General features: G+C 35.7%; 1 protein-coding gene across 2 annotated transcripts; it reads left to right on the top strand.

The window, feature by feature from the left end:
- Window positions 1-472: 472 nt before the first annotated feature.
- ttyh1 (tweety family member 1) lies at window positions 473-26,282 on the top strand. Of its 2 annotated transcripts, none has more exons than XM_016466467.1 (15): window positions 473-1,155; window positions 7,135-7,304; window positions 11,963-12,192; window positions 14,362-14,473; window positions 15,313-15,653; window positions 16,683-16,778; window positions 17,039-17,111; window positions 18,668-18,743; window positions 20,243-20,298; window positions 21,461-21,553; window positions 21,684-21,776; window positions 21,929-22,068; window positions 23,609-23,651; window positions 24,322-24,446; window positions 26,127-26,282. In XM_016466467.1, the coding sequence occupies exons 2-15, from the start codon at window positions 7,170-7,172 to the stop codon at window positions 26,254-26,256; spliced, it is 1,743 nt and encodes a 580-aa protein (XP_016321953.1). In that variant the 5' UTR covers window positions 473-1,155; window positions 7,135-7,169; the 3' UTR covers window positions 26,257-26,282. The 2 variants fall into 2 exon arrangements, with proteins under 2 accessions (XP_016321953.1, XP_016321952.1); XM_016466466.1 differs by having other exon boundaries at window positions 23,609-23,648; window positions 24,319-24,446.

The raw sequence follows: 26,282 nt of genomic DNA on the forward strand, positions 1-26,282 counted from the left end.
TCGCTCATTCTGCTGTTTTCATTGTATATATATATTTTTTAATCCCCCTATATCGGTTAAACCTCCCGGGCCACCGAGAGTCTAGCATCCCTTCAACCCTTTCTTTCACCGCCCATCACCTACTTCATTTGTGGTTAAAGAGTGCATTAAATAATCATAATAAGCATTTATGGGAATCCCCTTCGCCAAACTGCATGGATTGCATTTGGAGAACCTTGTGAAGTGCCATTATTGTCTTAACTCTTTAACTTGACAAAAGAGCCTCCTGTATGTGGAATACATGTGGTTTTCTCACAATTAATCACCTTTTTCAATCTCTGTCATTAGGCTATGTGTTGTCATGCACTCTGTCTAAATACACATGTGTAAATCCCCCCATCCCTTTTTGTCTCTTGCACACAAACACCCACAGTGAGTGAGAGAGAGATAGAGAGAGATAGAGAGAGAGAGAGCGCGAAGTTCAGTCCTGATCATTGAGACCCTCAGGACCACACCAATTTAAAGCTGCCATTCACTTCCTTAAATTAGACTGTAATGTGTTTAAAAAATTGGACAATAAAAATAAATATGCCTATTTTTATCCCCACAATAAATAGCTTTTTTTATTAGCCACAGTTAGTATTTTAAACAAACCCACTGCACTGGAAGGATTTCATTTGCCCTGGATGTTATGGATTTGCTATTTCTGCAGACTGAACATTTATTTTTTGTGGAAACGACATCGACGACATAGTGGTGGATTTTTCACACGAATTCTGACTGAGAACAATTAATTTCGGAAGTTTTTCGTTTCTATGACTTTCGCGCGACTGTGGACGATGATTCAAATTCTCAGCGGATTTTAAATCAAGAGTGTAACTGATAGGCGTCGGGTTTTGAAGGAGTCGTTCCTCTCTTGAAACATCCCTCAGGGATTCTCGCCTCTCTCTGAAGACCTGTTTCCTATCATCCACCAAGGAGCACAAAGACCGGGCGCATACTGGAACTGAAAATACTGTAGTTTCTCTTGAAGCCCAATACAACAGATCTCACCAATACCACAGGATGCAAACCGTTTTAACGGTCAACGGTCTCAGTAAAAGCATCTAATCGCAAACCAATTCACACGAGCGTGAGAGACGTGGAAGCACCCACATTAGGCTGCTGCAAATTAAGGTGGGCAACCGTGTTTTAATTGTGCCATATAACATTTTATATCCTACTGTGCGGCTCATTTGCCGTGTCAATTGGTCTGTGTGCTAAACGTGTGACAGTTCATTATACGAGACCATTCAAACAAAAGATCCTCGTAGTGTACCCAAACGCCAAGTCAAAGCTCGGTGAGTATGGCTGGATATGATTGCCATAAACAAGTATGTAAGTCAGCCAAGAGAATGAGATCGATTGGTCTCGCGCCGGGACAACTCCCACAAGTGCAATCAGCAAACAATTCTGTCGTTTCTAGTCATTCTGAGGGTTTCATCGATATCTATTAGATTAGCATCAGTCCTGTTGTGTGGATGATTGTATATTTATAAATACCTTCATAATGAGCTCGTTTAGTAATTGACACTAAACACAACTACATACAAATATAAATAATGCCCCCCCAGTGACCTTTATGAACTTATTTTGGACCCTCATTTGGACCCTCTATCTGCTCTGAACAACAGCAGCACTGAAGAATGCCCTCGCTCAAGTATTTATGGCTCTGTCAATGGTGTGATTTTGGTACTGACATTTTGGTGTATATCTACATATTTTATGTAATTCTGTAATTCTCAGATATGTACTAAACAGAGCAAGTTTTAGTCAATTGCTTGAGAGCAGTCAGTTTATTTCAACAGAGCATTATAATTTATAGTAGGCTTTTTAATTGTTAATGCTGTATGACTAACTAGGTCATACCCTCAACATTGATCTTTTATTGGACAATGGTATTTCAGGCTTTCAAAAGGCATTTCAGGCTTTGAATATTCATGGAGGTTATTATAAATATAATTAGAGAATAATGTTTTTATTTATTGCAGTAATTTACAGTTTATTTATTTATTTTTAGCACAGTTCAGTCCTAGTGTGTATGGAAGGATATTCTGGACTATTTTCAAAAGGAATTGCAAATTGTATTTTCAATTGTGTTTTCCATATGTGGGCGCATAAATTGTGACAATCCAAACGCAATTGCAAATCTTGCATTACCGTTTGCATCAGGGCCAGCCCACGCCTTTATGGGGCCCTAAGCAGAATTTTACATGGGGGCCCCTCAGTGCTGCCAATACGGCTGATTATTGTCAATGCTTGATTATTCGCACACTATAAATCTAACACACCCATTATCAATTGTATTTGTTGTAAGCTGTGTTGCTTACTGTCTGCCTGGCATGTTTTTACCCTTCTACGATTTTTAATTGTAACAGTAGCAAACCCACAAGAGTGGTCAGGTGTTAATTTGCATTTTAACATTCAAAGTCTTACAGTACTAAGTGGCATACTTAATGTGGTGTACTGAAAAGTAGCTAAATAAACCAGCAGGCAATGTATTTGCGGAACAGAGTGTTATTTTAACAACATAAATTATTAAACATACATAAACAACTCTTAATCTATAACTAGCTAATTGAGGCATAATGATATTGGAATATAGCAAAGACCCCAAGGTAAATAATGTTAAGCTGTTATCAGCACCAAGTTTGTGAAACCGAAGCTTATTTTTATTACAGAAATATATAGCCAGGAAAGTTATTTTTACACAGAAGACAAAAACTTTAATAGGCAGGCTAATAAGACTAGAAGGAGAGGTGGGTTGCACTGTCTGTTTGCTAACGTGCATGAAACAGCAAGAGATCTTGAGACAGGTGATCTTGAGCCTTTACCAATTACCTCCATTGTTCAAAGCATTCGGCACAATCATCTGTGAGTGACGTCACCTCCCAATATAAACACGTCCATTAGTATAGTCCCACCCCTGACACTGATTGACAGTTTTCCGTGTAAGGCATCGGAAATTCAAATGCTAAAGTAATTGCGTTTCCATTTGAGTTTTGGCAGGTTACATGCACGACACAGAGAGTGAAAAAGCAGACGTGGTAATTAATATTGGTATTTAAAAATAACAGGCTATTAACTCATAAGACGTGTGAAATAGAGTTGCAAATTGACTTTGCTTTTTCATTTGAAATTTGGCAGTCACTGTGCGTTCACGAAATTTGCAATTGCATTTGGATTATGTCACAATTTATGCATCCATAAATGGAAAACGCAGTTGAATTACAATTTGCAATTCCTTTTGAAAATAGTCCGGAATATCCTTCCATACTGACCAATGTTCAATTCATTCTCCTTATTATATCAAGCTGGTGAATTAACAACAGTGACTATAATATGCAGGAAAGTCCATATATTCTGAATTTGGAAACCCTACTTCAGAAGTTATTACATTTTTTTGTAAAAAAAAAAAAATTACAAGGAAATGGCACCATTTTAGAATACACATAATAATATATCATTATCATACTCATGTCACTATGTGAAAATTTCATTTTTTATAGTTTATTGCTCATGAAATGAGCTAAGCCACAAATCAATGTTTTCTCATAGTATCATAATGTGGCAATTCCATAAAATCTAATGAGTTGTCAGTGAGCTTAAAATGGCTTATTTTGGATGACATCCCTCTTGATTAGTCATCCTGGAAACCATTTTTGTTTTTATTTTGAATACTTCTGTTGCGGATAATTATAGTGAAGCTAAGGAATTGGATAGATGATGCTAAGCATTATTCAGTCCAGAACAGAAAAGAAAGAAAAAAAAGGAAAATGTTTTGTCCCTCTATTGTTCCGCACAGCATTTTTCTTTCTTGCTTCATTTCCAAACTCGCATTATTGCCTTTCCGTTATGCAATGCGAACCATCCTTATAGCAAGCTGACAGAATGCATCATGTTCAGATGTTCTGTAGCATTCCAGTCTGAGTCACGGTCTGCATGTTTAACTGTTCCATAACATTGTTTTACATTAATTTGGCTTTTATTCCCATTTGTATTTGAAAAGAGGACACTTAGTTCGATAATACTGCACCAGCTATACCAGATTATTGTCCTGACCCACTGCATGCTGGTTATGTTCTCTGACAATAAATGAATAGCCTTCAGACATCATTATGAACAAAACACATCAGACACTATTGTAAGGGTTATTTGTGATGGAGCCTGCAGTTTCTTGTTAATTTAGTGATGTGAGGTGTGAACTGTTTTGGTAGGATTAAGTGGTCAGATGCCATATCCAGATCTTAGAAATGAAACTTGAGCCAGTGCCAATGCAAGACAGGGAGTGGTTTTTGGTACACCTGATTTGAAACTAATTATTTTTACACATTTTGTCTGTTTTATGTAAGTAGAGGTGCAGAAATTACACAAAGAATGTAACTGTATCAGTTATCTGTTATCAGTTAATTATATTCTCAAATGAAGAAATAAATTAAGTCAGATCTTTTTTGACAATAGCTTACAGTCAGTTCATAAATTACACTGTACAGGCCGCTCTTTATGTCATAGTGATGTCAAAAAGCATATATAAGCAATAATAAGTTGATGAGTTATTACTGAAATTTGTATATAAAGAATATAAATGAGATGTGTTCATGATGTAGGATCATGAGCTCATAGTTAAAATCAAATGTATAGCCTGATGATGTCATAATGTGTCCCATCCTGAGGACATGATGATTTCAGAATGTATATCCCCAGATGAGATCATAATTATTTAGTGAAGTATGTGTCATTAAACTGTCATGATATTAGAAGGTGCAGCCTTTTTTTTGGAGTGCATAGTCCCCCAAAACCCCATAATGATTTTTTTAAATGTATCAAGTTCTCATGAGATCTAATGGTTGCTCAGTGTGTGGCTATCTTAGAAACCTCTTCTCTTAACATTGATGATCTAATCACTTAATCCATGTTGTGTTCCCAGTGGACCTCAGTCCTGGTAATGAAAATGTTTGTGTGTGTCTCTACTTAACCTACTTTAAACCCATTCCTTGTCTGTCCTGTTATTTCTGCATTTTTCTACATTCTCCTCCTTCTTGCTCTTGTTTGTTTTTGGTGGGGTGAAATTATTTTTTCCTCCTTTTTCCACATCAAAAGATATGATTTCATTAAAAAAAAAATCAACATATAATATAATATAATATAATATAATATAATATAAATCAGTTTCACACAATAAATATTGAAATATATATAAATGAAGGGCTGTCATTTTAACACGCTATTTTAATTATTTAGTTATGGAAAAAATAATGTGTAAAATTATTAACGCACACGCCCCACCCCGCCCCTACATACATCATCTTACATTTCATAAGGTGTGTTCGATCTGTAGTAGCGGACGTGTAAGTGTATGACATCAAAGTACCGTGAGAACGATTCGAAAGCATACAATAGGCTTGTTTGAGAAGAGCAAAATCTGCGCAGAACTGATCACCGGTGATCAACGCAAGATGCATGCCGGTGTTGTGCCAAATTTCCACCCCCTGCCAAATTATTACCCCCCTCATTGAAGTCGCTACCTGATTGCCTAATCCTAACCACACCCCTAATCCTAACCCCTCCCCCACAACTACTCCTAAACCTACCAAGACTAGGCGGGTAATAATCTGGCGGGAGTCAAAATTGGGCACAACACCGGTTAGAAATGTGTCCGAGGGCGGTCCACCTTGCTCTATTGTCATGCCGACGTGTGTCAAAAAACTCTCGCAACAGCGAGGCGGCCGTGTAGTCAAGCGCAGTTGCTTTCCCCAAACTGCGCTGACCAAAAGCATGATGGATGGGAAACAACTTGCTGCTGACGTACTTCAGAAAGAGCTTTATTGCCAAGTATGTTTGCACATACAAGGAATTTGTTATAGTGTCACAAGCTTCCAGTACACGGAGACAACAACAACACACAGATAATAAAAATGAGATGTGAATAAAATACACATGCATAAATATAAACCACAAAAAAAGAATAAATTGTATGTACAGGTGTGCTATAGATGGAATAGGAATAGAATAAAATAAAATAAGTTGTAGGGATGTACTAGGGTTTAGGGTGATAAATAAGTATAAGGTTATTGCACATACTGTACTTTAATTGCACAATGGGAGAACATTACGGAACACAAATTAAGATATTTTTGAAGGAATCTGAGAGCTGTCCCATAGACAGCAAGGGTCCTTACACGATCAAGAAAAGAAAAAAAAATAACGAGGAGGAGCGCAGGAGACGAATTGTTGAATAAAGTCGTTATTTTTTTTCTTTTGCGCACAAAAAGTATTCTCGTAGCTTTGTAAAATTACGGTTGAACCACATGGATTATCACATGGATTATTTTACCGATGTCCTTGCTACGCTTCTGGATCTTGATCGTGTTATGATCCTTGCTGTCTATGGAGGGTCAGAGAACTCTTGGATTTCATCAAAAATATCTTAATTTGTGTTCCGAAGATGAACGAAGGTCTTACGGGTAAAATGCATCGATTCGCTACAGGAGGCCTTTGTTCACCCCCCGGAGCCGTGTGAGACACTTTTTTTTGTGGAAGGGTGCTTTTTATTTCACGTCATTTGAACCGAAGCACTGCAACACCCGCTGAGTACAACGATAGAGCTTGAAAGATCAAAGACAATTTTTAATATAACTCCGACTGGATTCGTCTGAAAGAAGAAAGTCATATACACCTAGGATGACTTCAGGGTGAGTATGGGCTAATTTAAATTTTTGGGTTAACTAACCCTTTAAGGGTTTGGAACGACATGAGGGTGAGTAATTAATGACAAAATGTTCATTTTTGGGTGAACTATCCTTTTAATGCTTATTGGTTCAAACAACTGTGATGTTGCGTTCTTTTCTAAAATGCTTGATTTTTTTATATCTGATGTGATTGTATATTTAAATTATGAATATTCCCCAACACTATGTCAGTGCGATCTCTGTGTGAGATACGTGATTGTTGTCATATAAAAAAAAAACATTCTAAAATACCTGTTTGTATTAAAGTAAAAATAGATGAATAATATGCCTTTCGAATGAAATTAAATAGCAAGAACTTTGGGTGTCTTCTTGAGTATCCAATCTTGGTGTGTTCTCTTTATAATTACATGTTTCTCAATCATTTCAGATACTTGAGAAAGACAGAGGTGGTTTACAGCAGGCATGGCAGCCATAGCAACTGTCCCCAACTACACCCCATCGCTATGGGTACGGTTATGCCATGCCATTCCTCGCCTGGACTTGACCCTGCAGACCCGAAACAGCATGTTCACTCCAGACAGCTGGGAGTACCAGCAGGTAACCCTCTCTCTCATTCTCGCTCAATTCTCTCTGCCCTCTCCTTGTTTCTCACCCTCAGAAACAATTTTCACACCTGACAGCTGGTGGTGGGTGTGCTCATCATTTGGAGCGACGCTCTCTATTTTCTCTCCTTTGTGTGCACCCTCTCATTTTGTCTAAATTATATCTCATATATGCAGTATAGTGTATGAACAGTCAGAAATGCATTTTTTGTTGCTGTCAGAAATATCTTTTATGTTGACTTGCACAATATACTCTAATTCACAGCACTCTTATTGCTGTAACACAGACTCTTGGACTAAACTGGAGTGTTATAGTCAAAACAATTAAAAGCACTTTTCTGTCTGCAGTTTAAAGATGTATTGACTCAAACTTGAGTTTGTATCTCACATTCTCTAATGTTCAGTAGCTAAAGAGCCTTTCTGATTGACTTACAGTATCAGAGACTGAAAGCACGATGGACTGATGTAAAAATGATAACTCCATTATGGCAGATACATTTACTTACATAAGTGTGTTTCCACATCAGTAAGATATTGATAAAAGATATGGCTATAAATGTCCAGCACATTAGGACAGGAACTATGATGCAGTGACCGTGGCTTAAATCAGGGTACATTTCCATTTTTGTTCAGAAAGCATTAAATATATAAAATATTAATAAATATATAATTATATTTTATATACTATAACGTTAGTTCTGGTCATCAAATTTGTTTGTATCATGCTTGTCCGCGATTGTACATCCCAGAAAGGCTCTTAGTCTAAGGAGGAGATATTTCAGTGTCAGGTTATGTAGGTAACATTATTATGCCAGTTAGGTGGTCTACAGACACCTTGGCAAAAGAATCGCCATTGGCTAATACATTTTTTAGTTTAGTTTATTAAATATCTGATATACTATTTTATATATATATATATATATATAAAGCTTATGTTTGTAAAATGGCACAGCTTTTTAAATTTTAAATATCTGAAGGTACACTCTTAACATCAGTCAGTCAAGCACTATAATATGATATCATGATAATCAAGCATTATTTAATGATAGAACTTTAGTAATTAAAATTAAAACTTGGTAACCATATATGAATGCATATTTGTCATTTTAACTGAACTTAGCACTGGTAGTGATGCTTAAGATATTGTTGGTCATTCAGTGTTTCTGTAAAAAAAAGGGGGGGAAAACTAACAATAATACTGATAAGATAGTTATAATACTATGAATTCTATTACTAATAACAATATAAAATGCACTAAGGATTAATGAGCTGCTGGGTTCATGAATATTGATCACGTTGTCTGCGTTTGCTTGAACTGATTTGCTGAAATCAAAACAGGGACGATAATAGGTGACTGGTCATCAAATTTGTTTGTATCATGCTTGTCCGCGATTGTACATCCCAGAAAGGCTCTTAGTCTAAGGAGGAGATATTTCAGTGTCAGGTTATGTAGGTAACATTATTATGCCAGTTAGGTGGTGACAAGTAATACCGATTAATTCAGGAACTAAACAAGTCTTGATGCAACCCTTTATGCACACCTTGTCAATAGAATTGCCATTGGCTAGTAAATTTTTTTTAATTTACTCGCCAGATTGATATACAATAACAATATAAAATGCACTAAGGATTAATGAGCTGCTGGGTTCATGAATATTGATCACGTTGTCTGCGTTTGCTTGAACTGATTTGCTGAAATCAAAACAGGGACGATAATAGGTGAGCGCCAGCCAGTGAGTTTGCCGTTTGCGCATTAGTTCCACCCACTACCGGAGAAACCGGCAGTATCTTGTTGTTCTTAAAAGCTGAATTATTCCAAATGAACTCTGTTATTTTTACAGGAAAATATAAAATAGTATATTGTTTACATGTAGCGTGTCAATTCTACATGGTATGTAAGACTCTCTCGCTCGCTCTCTCTCTTTCTTTGCATGTGTGTGAGAAACAGTGCTCTCAGCAAAGCGATGGCAAGTCATGTGCCTTTACTCTAGAGCTTATGGTACGTCAAATACAGGTGCGCTGCGTATCCATTGAGATGAACTGAAAAAATAGCACAGATCGCTTGACTGAGAGTGAAACTCTGAAACTTATACTTAGCCTCCAGCTCACACACTGGCGAGTAAAATCTAAGAAATTATTAGCCAATGGCCAATGTTAGACATCATTTAGTCGCCCAGAGTGAAGATTTAGTCGCATATGCCAGTGATTTACTTGCATTGTAGCGGGTTGTTATGAATGAGTCATTGAATTGTTCACTCAATGGATTTGTTCAAAACACTGAATTATTCCACATTCAGGAATGAAAGTTCTGTGTATTGTACCATCATTGCTAGTTCTAACGTGACATATGAGCATAACTAGTAATAAGAACATATCTGTTTTAGACACATCTTAGACACATCTTCACTATATAAATATATTTTAATTAATCATCAAAAGATAAAATAGAAACAGGAATTACATGCCCCTTGATGCAAGTAATTTCTCCTATCCCAACTTAATTATGCAGACTTACAGAGACAACGATAAGTCTCACCTAAATAGCAGGTTGATTTTCCATAAAAAAGGTGCAAACAATGCTATCAAAACATCACAACCAGCCCGACAGTGCAACATCAACTAATATGTTTGCTATATGTTTGTTTGACCAATAAAGGGCAAACCTGTTTATAAACAGTAATTATAGAGTGCAACAGTGCCCACCCACTTTTTCAGTGGCCTTGGTTCAAGAAGTATTTTTCCCATTCTTCTGCCCGTAGGAATATATAAAAAAAAAGTCTATTAAAGAGTTATAGGCCATTAAAATAAAAGTTTGTATTTGTAATGCTGTGATTCACCTCAGAGATGCTTGAAGCATTTGGAGCAAAAAAGGTACAAGACTGCGTACTTAACATCTTTAATGAAGGAATTCCGCATTACAAAGACTTAAGGCTATTGATTTAGAATATTTTATTATAAGTATGCGAGTATAGAAAAAATGTAGTTTACTTTTATTACAAAATAACAAGATGTACACAAATATTAGTAGTTTACAAGTTTAGGGAGACTGTCTCGATATCTTTTGGAGTGCTTCATGGAAGTGGCCAATCACTGCAGAGCTCCTTTAGCACCAGTTGTTTGCCACCATTCTGATTGGTGGATATTTCTCTGCAGGATCATGGTTAGTGCATTTCTTCCGCAGGAATTGCACTGTAAAACATGATTGTTTTAAATTAAGATAAAATAACTTCAGATGTCATTGATAAACAATCTCTTCACTGGTAGATCTGTCTTCTTAATTAACGTTAAAAGTCAATGCCTCTATGGAGAAAATGAATGGGATTTTTACTTCTGGAATCCGACTGTTGCACTGTATTTTGTTCAATTCCATTTGATGATGCTTGCAGAGGAATTAAACAGCCGTTGTGAGGTTACTCTTAGAAAAAGAAATAGCTTCACCACAAATTGATAAAGTTGGAAGAGACAAAGCCAGATTATGCTGGATGCCTGAATGGGTTTAAAGGATAAGACACAGATGATAAGAGAAAGATGTGCTAAATAACAGAATGTGAGAAAGGAAGAGAGGAGAAACGAGAGAGTGAAATCCTCGTGGATATTAGTGGGAATTGGGAAGGGGAAATCAACGAAGAGGAGAGGGAGCAAGAGATGAAAAACGAGCGAAAATCAGAGGGAAAAGCAGTGAATGTATTTAAGTAGGTCACAGATTATTAATAGAGATCCAGTGGCGTGAATAAAAAGAAAGAAAGGGGGAGAAAAGTAAGGGATGAGTGAGCGGAAGAGAAAGCATAGAGAAAAACCATGGGGAAAAGAGAATGAGAGAGTGGGGAGAGAGTGATAGAGAGAGAAACTGAGGAAGATGGATTGGGATCAGATTGAAGATGTACAGTATATGAAACCTGAATGCACAATATGTGTTTGAATCCAACGGAAACCTTTAATTACACCTCCTCTTTCTCTCTCTTTGAGTGGAGCATCCATGCTGTATTAGCCAATCAGATTAAAGAGACATCCTCCATTTTATGTCACACTGCTTTCTATACAATACATGCATGTGCTTGAATGGTATGCAGCTATGCAGTGTATATTCTGTGCTAATTTTTACAATGAAAACAATTTGTTGTAGGATATTCTTTGAAATAATTTTAACTATAAATTCCCATATGCAAATGTAATTTCCTAGGGCTGTCATTGCATTTTGCCCGTGTTGAGTAACCGGCAAAATACCGCCAATATCATATATGTCATATATTGTCATATATTACATTTCTGTTTGGGTTGCTGCTGTATTTTGACAAATAATTACAAAGAAACGGCAAGTAACACACAAATTTTGAAGTAGAAAGACTGAAATAGTGTTTTCTTGTAAAACGCACTCCAATAATCTTTGTATTATTTACAGCTTTGAAAAATCTTTTTTTTACCATGTACCTAAAATTAAAAAAGTAATTCATTTTTAATGAGTTTAATGATGATCAGATTCAATACTTGATTTCAAATCAATTGCTCATTTTTTAGACCAATGACATCATCTAAAAACTGATATTATGTGCTCGGCCAACTAATATTCAGTAAAATTTCTATGTAATAATAATGAAGTCTTGAGTGCTTGGATGTCTTTTCTTCATACTCATTTTCCATCTTCTCTTTCCACAGACTCTCCTGGTCCTCTCCAGCTTCTCCGCCATTGCTCTCGTCCTCTCATTACTTGTCGTTCTCTTCTTCCTCATCCACTACTGCTGCTGCCGTCGTGGTGAGGGGGGCCGGGATGCAGAGGAAGAAGAGGAAGATGATGATGCCAGCGGTGGCCATGGATACAGCGGCAGAAAGGGGCGGGGCATCTGCTGTGTCACATGGGTATCGGTTGCAGCCGTCACCTTGTGTTGGTAATGCCTCTTAATGACAGTAATTTTCAGATGCCAGTGATTACTATCTGTTGAGCAGATGTTCTTAATTCAAAATACAAAAACACACCTTTTATGATTTTGCATTTGTAAAGCTTTTATGTTTCGCCCTTCTGGCACTATAATCATGCAATGCAAAAATTATATTTATATTTTAAATTGATATTTTTCGAGTAAAGGTGTGGTCACAGTAGACTATAATATTTATATAGTAATACAGTAGATTATAATATATTTACTGAGAAAACTGTTTTATTCTGTTGATACCTTTGAAAAAGTTTTGAATCAAGTTCATTTAAAAAGTTGTGAGAATTTTTATGAAAAACAGGTCTTATGCATCTTATTACAAATGTTTTTAATATTTATTTAAAAATAAATTATTATTATGAAATGTATTTAAAAACAAAGAAATGTATAATAATTTGCCAAAGTTTAGTGTGACCACATATTGAAAGCGATCAACAATAGCTGACCGTTTTAGAACAATAGAGTCCTTTTAGAAAATCCACTGAAAGTCATTTTCCTTAATAGAAAATAATTCTCCATAATTTTTGTGTGTATTGTTATAGTTTTATGTGCAACCACTGAACTTTGATGACGTCATCTGTGTCTTGTTTATGACTTCTTCAGTGATCAAGCAATTTGCATCATTTAGAGAGCAAATGACATTTATGACCTGAGATCATCCATTTAGTTCCTGTGAGAAAGTACTATTGAGAGAAAAAGAAAAATGTTCCCAACTGTATTTAACTCGCACCATGTTGTGCTTTCACACATATGAGTGCAGAATCAGAAAACTGTTCAGGGTTTCTCTTATTAGCAGTAACCTTAAAACCTTATCTGTCTAAGCTAAACAGTAGCTTTTTCCCACTTCTAAACTAGCATTATAAAGATATCACGCTTTGTTCTAAATAAAGCTCTGTTTCATTTGCACATTTGCAAGGGATGGTTTCCTTCAATTATGTTCTCTCAGTGCACATATATTGCAGAACACCAACCCATTTAATATATTCAGGGCTATGAATATGAAAGCCAATGCTTTTTCATGCCTCATTGATCTGAACCATCAGCACGATGTATTAATGTTCTTGATGTCACACATAAATTGTTTGTGTAAATTAGCATTGTTTTTATGAGAACTGGTTTGGTTTCCTCGGTGCGTGATGCAACCATTCTAATGCAGCACGTGTTCCGCCTGCAGGCCCACCCCCATGACATCACCCCCTTCCCATCCACGTTGACCTCTTTTTCTGAAGGATTCAAAGCTAGACGCTGATTTGCAGATGACTGCATATAGGCATGTGCACACCTTTGCTGCTTGCGACTATAATTTCTGTGTGAAACACGTAAACACACATTTCTGCTTTCTTTGGCCTAATCTGGGTCAAACAGTTAGTGAGAGATTGAGATTTGCTATATTTGGCAGGTTGGAAAGGATTGGACGAGCATCTGGCCCAAGCATTAATCTGAATATTTGAATGTGAAATAGATATGTAAATGAGTGGATTTTCAGTGTTGATGATTTGGATTCCAAGATTTTTTTTTAAAGAAATGTATACTTTTATTCAGCAAGGACTCATTAAATTTATCAAATGTGACAGTAAAGAGATTTAAATATTGTTACAAAAGATTTAGTAAATGCTGCTCTTTTGAATTGTTTCTTTAACAAAGAATCCTGAAAAAAATGTTTCCCTAAACTTTTTTCAACATTGTTTATAATAAGAAATGATTCTTCAGCTGCAAATCAGCATATTCGAATGATTTCTGAAGGATCATGTGACACTGAAGACTGGAGTAAAGATGCTGAAAATACAGCTTTGCATCACATGAATAAATTATATTTTAAAATATATTAAAATAGAAAAGTTTTTTTTAAAATGTAATATTATTTCTCTACTGTTTTTACTATATTTTTGATCAAATAAATGCAGCCATGTTGAGCATAAGAGACTTCTTTCAAAAGTATTAAAAAAGTACCGATCCCCAAACTTTAATGAATAAATGTAAATGTACATTAACTAGCTTAAATATGTCTCATTTTGTTTTCCTCTCTCCCTTTTTCATTCCGTTTATGTTCTCTCTCCTCCCTCTCACTTTCTTTTTCTTTGTCATCTCTCCTCGTTTCCTTGTTCATATTTCTGCTTTTTGTAGTGTTGCCATAGGCATCGGTTTCTATGGCAACAGTGAGGCGAACGATGGGATGTATCAGTTGACCTCATCCTTGCTCACTGCCAATTACACACTGGCTTCCATCGATCTTCTGGTGAGAACTCAAATGCACACACACACGCTCATACATTCACAAAAGCTTATTCCATCAATCTCCTTAAGCACCAGAGGACAAAAAGAAATACAGGATGTTCAGAAAACACACTAAATGGTTTCATTACACTGTGATTGCAAGTAAGCGATCGGGGGAATTCAGATGTGTGTGTTTGAGAGTGAGAGAGTGTTTGAAAGTGAGATAAAATCCTCTCTGGGTATTGATTTAGCTGGTTGCTCATATGGTCAATCAATGAATGCATGTCAATCTGATTAATGACTGAAAGGATTGAATTTATTTCCTTATGAAATTAACTCTTCATGAATGGCAAGTCATGTGCCTTTACTCTAGAGCTTATGGTACGTCAAATACAGGTGCGCTGCGTATCCATTGAGATGAACTGAAAAAATAGCACAGATCGCTTGACTGAGAGTGAAACTCTGAAACTTATACTTAGCCTCCAGCTCACACACTGGCGAGTAAAATCTAAGAAATTATTAGCCAATGGCCAATGTTAGACATCATTTAGTCGCCCAGAGTGAAGATTTAGTCGCATATGCCAGTGATTTACTTGCATTGTAGCGGGTTGTTATGAATGAGTCATTGAATTGTTCACTCAATGCCTACTTCTACTGTACTCTTAAGACCCTCTCCCTTCATTCCAGCTTTTTCCATTCAATTCCATTGTCCTTTTTATCTCCCACATATCTTTTCCACTACTCTTTTCTTTTGTTTTCCAAGCTAGACTGTTCATATGTCAGATCTGGATACAAATGCATTGGGTTCATGCCATTCAAAGCAAAGTATTCCAGCATAATCATCTCCTCTCGCAAACCCAGGTTTCAGACACCGTGGCCGGGCTGCAGCAGTGTGTCTCAGGGCCCTTGACCTCCATGGAGGAAGTGTTCGGCGGACATAAGCCAGCACTCGTGCCCACACGCTCCTGCAGGCGTCTGTCAGAGCGGGTCGTGTCTCTCCTCTCCAATCTGACACTGGGAAGAGGTCTGATCCCCATCGCGGATGGATTTTACAGGGCGAATGGAAGTGAAAGCATAGTGGGAGCGCTCACCCCAGCACCTCCTTCTGTAGCCCCCACTCTCAGTCCGTCCGCCAACAGCATTCCTGCACCCTTCTCCCCTGGCTGGGCTGCAAACACACTCATGGTGAATGAAGACTACAGGTGAGGAGACATCAAAGACATGAGTACTAAAACAGTTAAGGAAACAAAATATCCAGATTTGTGTGTTCAGTGTTTAGAAATGTTGATATTTAGTTGATAAAATATATTGAAACACAATATGCTTAAAGGGCCGTATTCTATACCTTTGAAGTACTTTTTTATTCAAGATTTTTGAAGCTTAGTTTTTATGTTAGAATATGTTTCTACAAGGTACAGAAAGAAAATCCTATTTGATATGATCATTTGATTTCTATTTATTTATTTATTTTATAAATACTGCAACGTTCAAAAATTTGGTGTTGTTCAGATTTTTAAAATGTTTTTAAAGAAGTCACTTATGCTCGCCAAAGCTGCATTTATGTGATCAAAAATACAGTAAAAACTATTATAAACTTTTTTTTAAATATATATTATTACAATTTAAAAAGTTTTAAAAATTTTTGTGTATTTTAAAATTTAATTTATTCCTATAATGGCAAAGTTGAATTTTCAGCTGCCAGACTGGCTCAAGCAACATTTCTTATTATTATCAATGTTGAAAACAGTTGTGCTTTTTAATATTTTTGTGAAAACTCACTTCAGTGTAAATTATACACTCACAGAAAAAAAATGTGCAAAGTGCAAACAATTTACCTTTAGGGGTACAACAGCTGGTCACTGGGGCAGTACCTTTAAAGGGACAACTTTGTACCTTCTTTACCCCTAAAGGTTGCATATTAGTACCTTGGAGTACTAATATGCACCCTTAAGGTAGTAATATGTACTCTTATGGTACTATTATGAACCCTTAGGGGTAAAGGGTATACTGCCACAATGACAAGCTGTTGTACCCTTAATGGTACAATTTTTGAAAAAAAGTTTCTGAGAGTGAAAAAAAAAAAAAACTCAATGTGGCAACACATTCCTAGCCTTATGCAAATTTAAATATGAATAAATGAGAAATGAGAAGGAAAAACATTTTTCTCAATTTATCTTCCTGTTTTGAGATTTCTCCGTATTGAAGATTTCTTGTCTGTGTCTGTTGTTTAGGTGGCTGTCGTATGTGCTGCTGCTTTTACTGGATCTGGTAGTGTGTTTTTTTATTCTTCTGGGTTTAGCCAAACAAGCCCGCTGGCTACTTATTCTGTGAGTAACAATCATTGCTGACCTGCTTTATGTATGTAGGTGTTTAGTAGTTTTGACATGCACACAGCATTCTTGCATAGTGTAAAACTAACATAAACGTTCATAGTAGTGTGATTATTATGTATATCATGTATCTGAAATCCCCAAGATAGAAAATGCTTGCAGAAAACGGGTTTTATTTTTGCTTACTGACACCCACTCTGGCACAGAGAGGCAGATGGTGAAAATGTGTATGTGTATGTGTGTGCATTCATTTGCAGGATGACAGTGCTGGCCTGGTTGGCTCTGTTTCTGAGTTGGGGCTCTCTCGGCCTGCAGACTGCCACAGTGGTGGTGAGTATTCAGGCAACGTCTAGCCTGACAGAAAAACAATAGGTCTTCGCAAGCGGACATCCAGCACAGAACACACCATCTGTGTTTGAATGAGTGTGTGTGTGTGTGTGTGTGAGTGTCAGCGCGCTTTGCAGAGACATTTGTGTTTATTGAAAAATCCAGGCAAAACTTTGTGAATGTGACTTTTTAAGTTTTAAAAGGACACACCAGCCAAGATGCAGTCACTTATTGTGTGCTTATGAAAGAGGGAGAGAGGAATAGAGTGTGTTTGTGCGCGTTATAATGAAAAAGGTTTTTCACCCTGGGAACTCGGCAGTCATGGCACAATCCCAAAAAAGCAGGAAAATGGGGCAGAGATTAAAGATTCAATGTGTGTGTGTATCTGAGTGCGTGTGTGTTTCTTTGTAAAAAAGAGAAAAAAATGGATGCTGCGTTGAAGATGAGCATAAGAGGTCTTAAAAGCAAAAAGAAGAGTGAGAGAGTGATGCTGAGTGTTTTAGAGAGGAATACAGCAATAATGGACTTCCAACAGGAAATAATATATATATATATATATATATATATACTGTATATATAAGTGTAAAATTACAAATGTAAGTACACTACTGTTTAAACATTCAGAGTCCCTAGGTTTTTAAAAAGAAATGTATTATTTTATTCAGCAGAGATGCATTAAAATGATCAAAAGTGCCAGTAAAGACAATTATATTCCTATTTACACAAAACATATTAAGACTTGATTATAAGAAATGTTTATTGAGCACCAAATAAGCATATTAGATTGATTTCTGAAGAATTAAAATTATTTCTGAAGACGAGTAATGGCTGCTGAAAATTCATCTATTAAAATAGAAAAGAGTTCATTTAAATTGTAATAATATTTCATAATATTGCTGTATTTTTTAATAAAATAAATGCAGCCTTGGTGTGCATAAAAGAAAAGAAAAAAGACCAAGTCCAAACTTTTGAATATTAGTGTGTATATATGAAGGATAAATGTGATGCGTCACCAATGTAAACCTAACCCAAAATATTAATGGCAATGCCGATGATGTGAAAAAGTAAGAAAGAAAGTGACAGGAAGAGATGGCAGTTGCTGGCCTTCAAAACAAGAGTTTCATTGTCCAAATCCAGCCAGCAGGAACAATTGCCTAGTGCTCCCTCTTTATAATACATACACACACACATACTCCACGTTTTCTGTCCTCTTTTGTCGCTCTCTCTCTTTCTCCTGACCCTCTTTAGTCCTCTTGTGAAGCTCTCTGTAATATTGAGTCCTATTGACTTTGATTAATCACCCACATTCCTTAAGGGAAAGTAAGTGTGTGTTAAAGAGTCAGGTGGAAAACTGGTTGAGGGATGAGATAGAAAAAAATGAGATTATAGGGGCAGCTTGCATGCGTGTCAGTGAATACTGTAGATCAATAGCAGTCAGACCTGTGGGACGGAGAGACTGAGGGAAGTATGTCACTTGGTCACTGTGCCACACTGTTAACATCTCTCTTCTGTATTTGCTTTTGCTCAATTCCCTTTCTTGCTCTCTTTTTCTCTCTCAGGCCCTGAGTGATTTTTGCTTTGACCCGAACACTTTTGTGCTTAACTCCACTCACTTCAACTCTAGGACAAGCACAGGTGCTGTAAAGCTTTTTCATACGCAATTTCTCTGTTTCAAAACCTATTGAGCTGCCTACATAGGCAGAATTGTAGGGCATCAGTTACACTCCCAATGTGAAGGCTGTACAAAAAGGCAGGTTAATCAGGTCACATTAGCAAAATTTAGTGTAAAATAGTGTAGCGATACACAAAGCACTGCTTACACAGAAGTCACTTTCAAACCAAGAAACTTTCTGTTAATCAATGCAGTGAATCCACTGTGAAGTCTGTGGAGAAATCATTTACCCTCACACAAAATTCCCGATTGCTATTAAAATGACTGGATTTTGCTAAAATTAGCCAAACAACGGTAAATGTGACTGCACCTTATCCTGCCTTCTAAGATACCTAATTTTAGACAAATTCTATTGCAGCATCACAGCATTCTTTGTGGGGAAGGCATTCCCAGAATGCATTGCGTCAAGCTCCATTAAAGAAAAATTCCAAGATGGCGGGTGAGGTGAAATAAATGTTGATTATTAATATTTAATTTAAAAGCTGTCAATAAAATGGGTTAATTTACCTAATATTTTTGTGTGCTGTGTTTATGCTTATTATAGCAATGTTAGCTTAGCAACAAGCTCATCCTGAAGTCTATTGAAATCATTGCCAATTTAAGTCTCCCATGGGGAGCATAATTTGTTTCTTAGATGTATGTATTGTTTCAAATCAGTCACTTAGGGTATGTTCACAGGACAACAATGTGATTAAAAACGGAATGGTTTTTCCATTGTGTTTTTGAAAAGTTTTGGATACAAATGACAGCGTTGTTAAAACGATCGCCATTCACATGGATCCGTAAAAACGACTAAAAGTGCTGAATTATGCGTGCCAGGCCAGCAGTTGGCGATGTCACTTTGTAAAGAAACACTATGCACCTGTGCACATGCCTATAGACTGAACACACACAGTAATATGCATGTACATGACGTCACCGTTTTCACAAATTTACAAAGAGATGATAATGGTATAATTTTCAAAAGCATGCACTTTAAAACCAATTTTCAAAAATGTGCGATTTCAGGCCCTAAAACACCATTGTCATGTAAATCAACTGCCAAAACGCATATAAAGTTTTTTGTTTTTAGTTAAAAACGGTGACATTTAAAAACACCCTTATAGAGTTCCCTGACAGTTAGAATGCTATCTTAGGGGCCAAAAAAGTGCAACACGCAGGATAATGGAATGTAAAAAAAAAAAAAAAAACCACGAGTGCATAAAAACTTTTTAACTTGAGTGCCACATTTTTTTTTAAAACACTGTCATGCACAAATCAGGGTTTACATAGGAATACAAAACCACGTTCTGTGTGAACGGCCCTCGACAGGCAGCTGCCTATGTAGGCAGTAGGCAGCGACACAGCTCACTAAGTTTTGGAACAAGTCTAACTGCCCATATGCCTTCATCTCTGATGCATACGCAGTATTACCCACGGCTTCAATCTTATTTTTCTCACTCTTTCTCTTCTCTCTAAATAGAAATCCTGGATTATTACCTAACCTGTGACAGGAAAATGAGCAGCCCTTTTCAACAGGTGCGCAATCTTGTTACATGATGCTGCAGACGGTGATGTCATAGAGATTACTAAAGCAGTAAAAAAAAATAGCATGTTAATGATGGCACAAGGCAGAATTCCCCAAATATAAGGAATTATAATGATGTCACAAAGCACAGATTAAGATTAAAAAGCAATGCTATTTATGTCACGGTGGGGATGAACAGAATAAAGAGGATTATGACATTATAATCAAGATTTTGTAATCAAGACCAAGACGGACAGTGTTTTGGATGGGCTGATGAATGAAGAACTGAATTTGATGTCATAAAAGGAAATTATAAGGACAGTGAAATAACAATATTATAAGAGAAAAAGAAAGGCTCGTTTCACACTGACGGCTTTTCTGCTGCATAATAGAACTGCTACTCTATAGAGAAAAGAAAGTGTATTGAATAATTCCTTTAATAAGGCCCACAAATAACAGAACTGTTACTGAGCCATTTAAAATTATTATATTGCTTCATAAAAGCCATTTTTACTATATTTTCCTCTTCAAAAATAAGATCAGTGTTGAAATGCATGCGGTGTGAAACAGTGTTATTTTAATATCATTGATATACTGTGGTTAATATTTTGAATTAAAATTTTATATTTTAACTAGTGCTGTCAAACGATTAATCGCGATTAATCGCATCCAAAATAAAAGTTTTTGTTTACATAACATATGTATGTGTAGCGTGTATATTTATTATGTATATATAAATACACACACATACAGTATATATTTAGAAAATATTTACATGTATATACATTTATATATTTATATTCTTATATTTTATATATATAAATATATTTAATATATAAACATAACATATTTTTCTTAAATATATACATGCATGTGTTTGTATTTATATATACATAATAAATATACACAGTATACACACATGTAAACAAAAACTTTTGTTTTGGATGCGATTAATCGCGATTAATCATTTGACAGCACTAATTTTAACTTGAATATTATTTAAAGTTTTAGTCATTTTGTTTTGTGTTTTTGTCATCTTTATTATTTTCTATATTATGTCTTTTTTTAAAATTAATTTCTCATTTATTAATTTTAGTTCAAAATGCAATTACAGTTTTTAGCTTGTGAAATTCAATTAAATCAGCAAAATTCTGTTTGTTGACCTGCCATAAGATACTGACCCAGTCCCAGAGAGCGCTTTCCAGCATCCACTCTCACCTTTCCAGTCTGGATAGAGACGCCCTCCCACGCTTTCCAAAGGCAGAGGTATGTTAGCACTGCTTTCATTGCCATCAATACCACAATATGTCTGCCACTGACGGGAAAGATCAATAGCAGCTGTACAGTAAAGTGGATGCAACATGCTGCTTAGCTACTGTGTTCTTTTCCCTTTTAGAAGTCACTCAGGGAAGTACAGCAGATCCTCAACGCCACTGAGGGCAACTTCCACCAGCTGGTAGCACTTCTCAACTGTCGAGGGCTGAACAAGGTAACCATAGCAACCTGCTTTCCACCTCAGCCTGACTGCAAGTGAGAGTAATACTCTGCAGTTGAGCTTGATAAGCTATATCTCTCGCTATATATATATATATTATAGCAAACTCTCTCAATCTACTCTCTGTTTTCATGTCACTCTCTCAGGATTATGTGGACTCTCTGAAAGGCTTGTGCTATGATGGGATGGAGGGGTTGCTCTTTCTTTCCCTGTACTCGTTTCTCTCAGCTTTAGCGTTCACAGCTATTCTTTGCTCCCTCCCTGGAGCCTGGAGGAGTTTCCACAGGTCAGATGAACTTCATCCCTCCACCCCGTCCAACGTCCCATCTGCTGTTGTTTTCAGAAATGGCATTATAATAATGCTGTTAATTATTTTGATTTGTTAAGATGGATGAGGTACATAAAAAGTAGTGTTGCTTTTGAAGTAAATATTATTATATCATATTATGTAGTTATATCATTCGGTAAATATGTTTTTTTATAAAAAAAAAAAAAAAGAAAGAAATATAAAATATAAAGAAAATATAAAAAAAAAAGAAAACATTTACATAATTTATAATTTACATCAAGACTACTTCTATTTAGCATGTTTTTCTCAAAATTCAAACAGTTTTTTTCCCATAACATTTTATTAGAATTATAACAAATTAAGTGAAAAATTACGCACACACACACACACATACAAATAAATATAAATGTTCATTTTGTTTTAATTTTACATTTTTAAATAATAATTATTATTCATTATTCATTACTTTTTTATTTTAAATATTTTAATGTTTTATTTTGTGTTTATTTTTAATTAATTAATTAATTTGTTTGTTTTAAATGTACATTGTTGTGATTTAAATCATTATTACCTTCATCAGCTCATGAACCCCTTGCAGATCCCTCAAAAAAAAAAAAAAATCTGATTTTGGTTATTTTGTTTTCATTGTTTATATTTTTTAATATCCTAAAGCATTTTTTGCAGTTTTAATTAGATTCGATCGAATAACAAAATTGTAATGTCTCAGACTTTTGCACTCCACTGTATTTATGAATGCAGAAGGCGCATATTGCTTTAAATGCTTATTTAATTATATAGTGAAATACCCAAGACAGAGGAATGTCATAATATGTGTCAAATGCATCTGGAACACAAATAAAGAAATGTTCGCTGGGAACCTGAAAAGTTCAGATTTTTAATGCAAAACAAGTTACATAATTCCACCATCCTCAACAACGAATGCAGCCAAATGTTAACGGAGGTGGGCTGGGTCAGCTCAACTCCACTATAGTTTGTGTTGTAACAGGGTAAACACCGACAACCGCACTCATCAGCAATGCACAGATGAGAGAAATGTGATCTCAACTTAAGGGCATTAATGCTTAAATGCACTTTACTCCTTATATCTGGATATGGTATTAATGTCGCTATAACCATTCGTTCAGAAAGCTCAGTCACTTACTATTGATTCAGCCCGACTTGGTACACTCCCTCCAAGTGCCTGATGTTAGCAAATCCATCAGAGGTGGTTGCAGTGTTTAATTGCAGTAAAACTGTGTTCAGAGCACAAACTCCATTTGCACAGACAGTAGATGGCAGATGCATAGATTACTGAAATGGCAAAGAGGAGCGAGACAGATTAAAGGATTACCTACTAGACTGAGATTATTTGATTTCATGACAATATCTACATGTATATATTAATGAGAGATTTTTCAGTAAATGCCTTTAAGCCTTTGTTTTGCATATAACATATAGCAGATAAAATGCATACTTATTTCGTAACATTTTTTTTTTTTCACTTTCTTTGTTGCATAATTCTTACTGGATGGCATAGCGATTCAGAGGAATACGAGGACTCCGACAGCGAAAGCGAGGACCCCTTCACTTCTCAAATTAAATTCTCCAAATGCTCTTCAGTGGAGTTAAAAAAAGAATACATTTAAGCATTTAAAAATTATTTATTAATTTATTATTTGTTACTACAATATGGTTCAGAATTTTGGGTCAGTTTTTTATTTTTATTTAAAACAATATTTCTTTTCAGCAAGTATTTAAATTGATCAAACGTAAAAGCAAAGACATTTATAATGTTACAAAAGAATTCTATTTTAAATAGATGCTTTTCTTTTGCTTTGTTCTATTCATCAAAAAATCCTGAAAATAATATGTCATGATTTCCTCAAATATAACAAATATATTCAAATATATTTTAAAATAGAAATAAATATTTTAAATTATAAGAATTTACAATATTAATGTTTTTACTGTATGTTTGGTCAAATAAATTCAGCATTTATTGTTGAGCAGAAGAGACTTCTTTCAAAAACACTTTTGAACTGTAGTGCACATTTTAAAACATTAAATAAACAATATAAAATATGTTATGTTTATTTGTCAGTTTTGTACATTTTTTTTTTTTTTATTCATAAATTGATGATTAATTTCTTTTTAAGTGGCACTTCTAGTCGTCCATATAAGTTTAGGTATTAGAAATCCACAGATTCTAGTTCATTCCTTGAGCAGCTACGCATCAGCGAAAGCGAGGACCCCTTCACTTCTCATCAGGCACGTAGACAGACGGCCACGGGCTCCCAGCGAAGGGCCTTGCCCCCCTTCTATAGTTACCAGGGGGCCGGCTGGACTCCCCCCTTTTCTAGCGCGCCTCCGTTACCGTGAGTAACACATACACAGACACACAGACAGACAGACAGAATGGCCCGACCCATATACCACCATGAGGTTGTGTAGAACACCCACACAGAGATGAACAGCAGAACCTCCATTTTTTTCCTATTTTTTTACCTAATTGTCTGGAGTACTAGGAGTGGCACTTAAAAATAAAATGAAGGAATCAAATATCAGTTTATTCATTGAAAATTAAAATGTTAATAAAAAAATGTAAACTGACAAATAAAAACACATTTGTAACTGTTTATTTAATTCATAAAATATGTAGTTAAATGTAACAATAATAATAATAAATTTTCAAACTGAAAATTAGACATTTATAATGTTACAAAAGAATTCTATTTTAAATAGATGCTTTTCTTTTGCTTTGTTCTATTCATCAAAAAATCCTGAAAATAATATGTCATGATTTCCTCAAATATAACAAATATATTCAAATATATTTTAAAATAGAAATAAATATTTTAAATTATAAGAATTTACAATATTAATGTTTTTACTGTATGTTTGGTCAAATAAATTCAGCATTTATTGTTGAGCAGAAGAGACTTCTTTCAAAAACACTTTTGAACTGTAGTGCACATTTTAAAACATTAAATAAACAATATAAAATATGTTATGTTTATTTGTCAGTTTTGTACATTTTTTTTTTTTTTATTCATAAATTGATGATTAATTTCTTTTTAAGTGGCACTTCTAGTCGTCCATATAAGTTTAGGTATTAGAAATCCACAGATTCTAGTTCATTCCTTGAGCAGCTACGCATCAATGTTGCATTATGAATGACCTTTGCACTATAAAACACATGTATAGGCTTATTAACATAAAAATACAGAAACAAGTGTCATGCATATGCAGGCAAACACATAAAGCTCCAGTCCCACACAGACAGGTAGATAGGCAGGTGTTAGATGGAGCGCACACACAGACAAACACAAACACATGCACACACAGACAGACACACAGACAGGTCTATATGTCAAGCACAGTCTAGCCAAAAAACAGACATGAGTCCAGAGGTCTGTCTGTCTGTGTGTCTGTCTATCGGTCTGTCCGTCATTGCAAGACAGACATAGATCCTCCAATCAGAGACGATGCACAATATAGGTAAAGTCCCGCCCCCTCCGATATTTCTGTCCGCTGTCAAAAATCATGCTGTCCAAACTACATCACTCTTTTCAAATCTATTGCAGTCTGCCTTGCTGTTTCTTTCAGCCTGCTTTTCAACATCCCGTTTCTCTCTCTTTCAGTTATTCTGTTTGGAAAGATCATATTTGCTGTTTTCATAAAATTAGATCTGACATGAACACTTCTTCTCACTTCATTCACATTTCCTTGTGCTTTAATTTTTTATTTATTTTTTTTTACAATAAATCCAAATTCTATATTCTACATTTATATATATTGCATATCTCTTAGATATGTGTTCTCTTAGATTCTTTCAGAAAAAGATCTAAAAATTATTCAAGTGAAAATGTCACATCTCTCTAATTCTCTTCCACCTTTTCTCTTTCTGTTTCCACCCTGGATCCTGGCTCTCAATTCTTTCCGTGTGTCCCTTTGGTGTGGCATGTCATTCTTCCGTCTCTTTGCTGTCCGCTTCCTCCCCCTCCATTGCCCCCTTCACCTTGTTCCTCTCTGCGCCTCTCTCTTTCTCTATGCAGGACTCCAAACGTTTCCTCCAATGGCAACCCTGGTTATGAGAACCTGCCTTTGAGTGACAGGCAGTCCCCACCCCCCTCTGTGAGTTCCCTTGTCTTTGTCACATCACTGCAATCTGTGGCTTTCTCATGATTCATTGTGTTAAGATTCAAACAGAT

This window comes from Sinocyclocheilus anshuiensis, unplaced genomic scaffold (assembly GCF_001515605.1).
Source record: "Sinocyclocheilus anshuiensis isolate Anshui unplaced genomic scaffold, SAMN03320099.WGS_v1.1 scaffold248, whole genome shotgun sequence".
Lineage (NCBI taxonomy): Eukaryota > Metazoa > Chordata > Actinopteri > Cypriniformes > Cyprinidae > Sinocyclocheilus > Sinocyclocheilus anshuiensis.

Coding starts and splice junctions, on each gene's coding strand:
- ttyh1 (XM_016466467.1), top strand. CDS start 7,170: ATGGCAGCCATAGCAACTGTCCCCAACTACACCCCATCGCTATGGGTA. Junction 14,474..15,312: donor TGGCTTCCATCGATCTTCTG/GTGAGAACTCAA, acceptor TCGCAAACCCAG/GTTTCAGACACCGTGGCCGG. Junction 21,777..21,928: donor ACTGTCGAGGGCTGAACAAG/GTAACCATAGCA, acceptor TCACTCTCTCAG/GATTATGTGGACTCTCTGAA.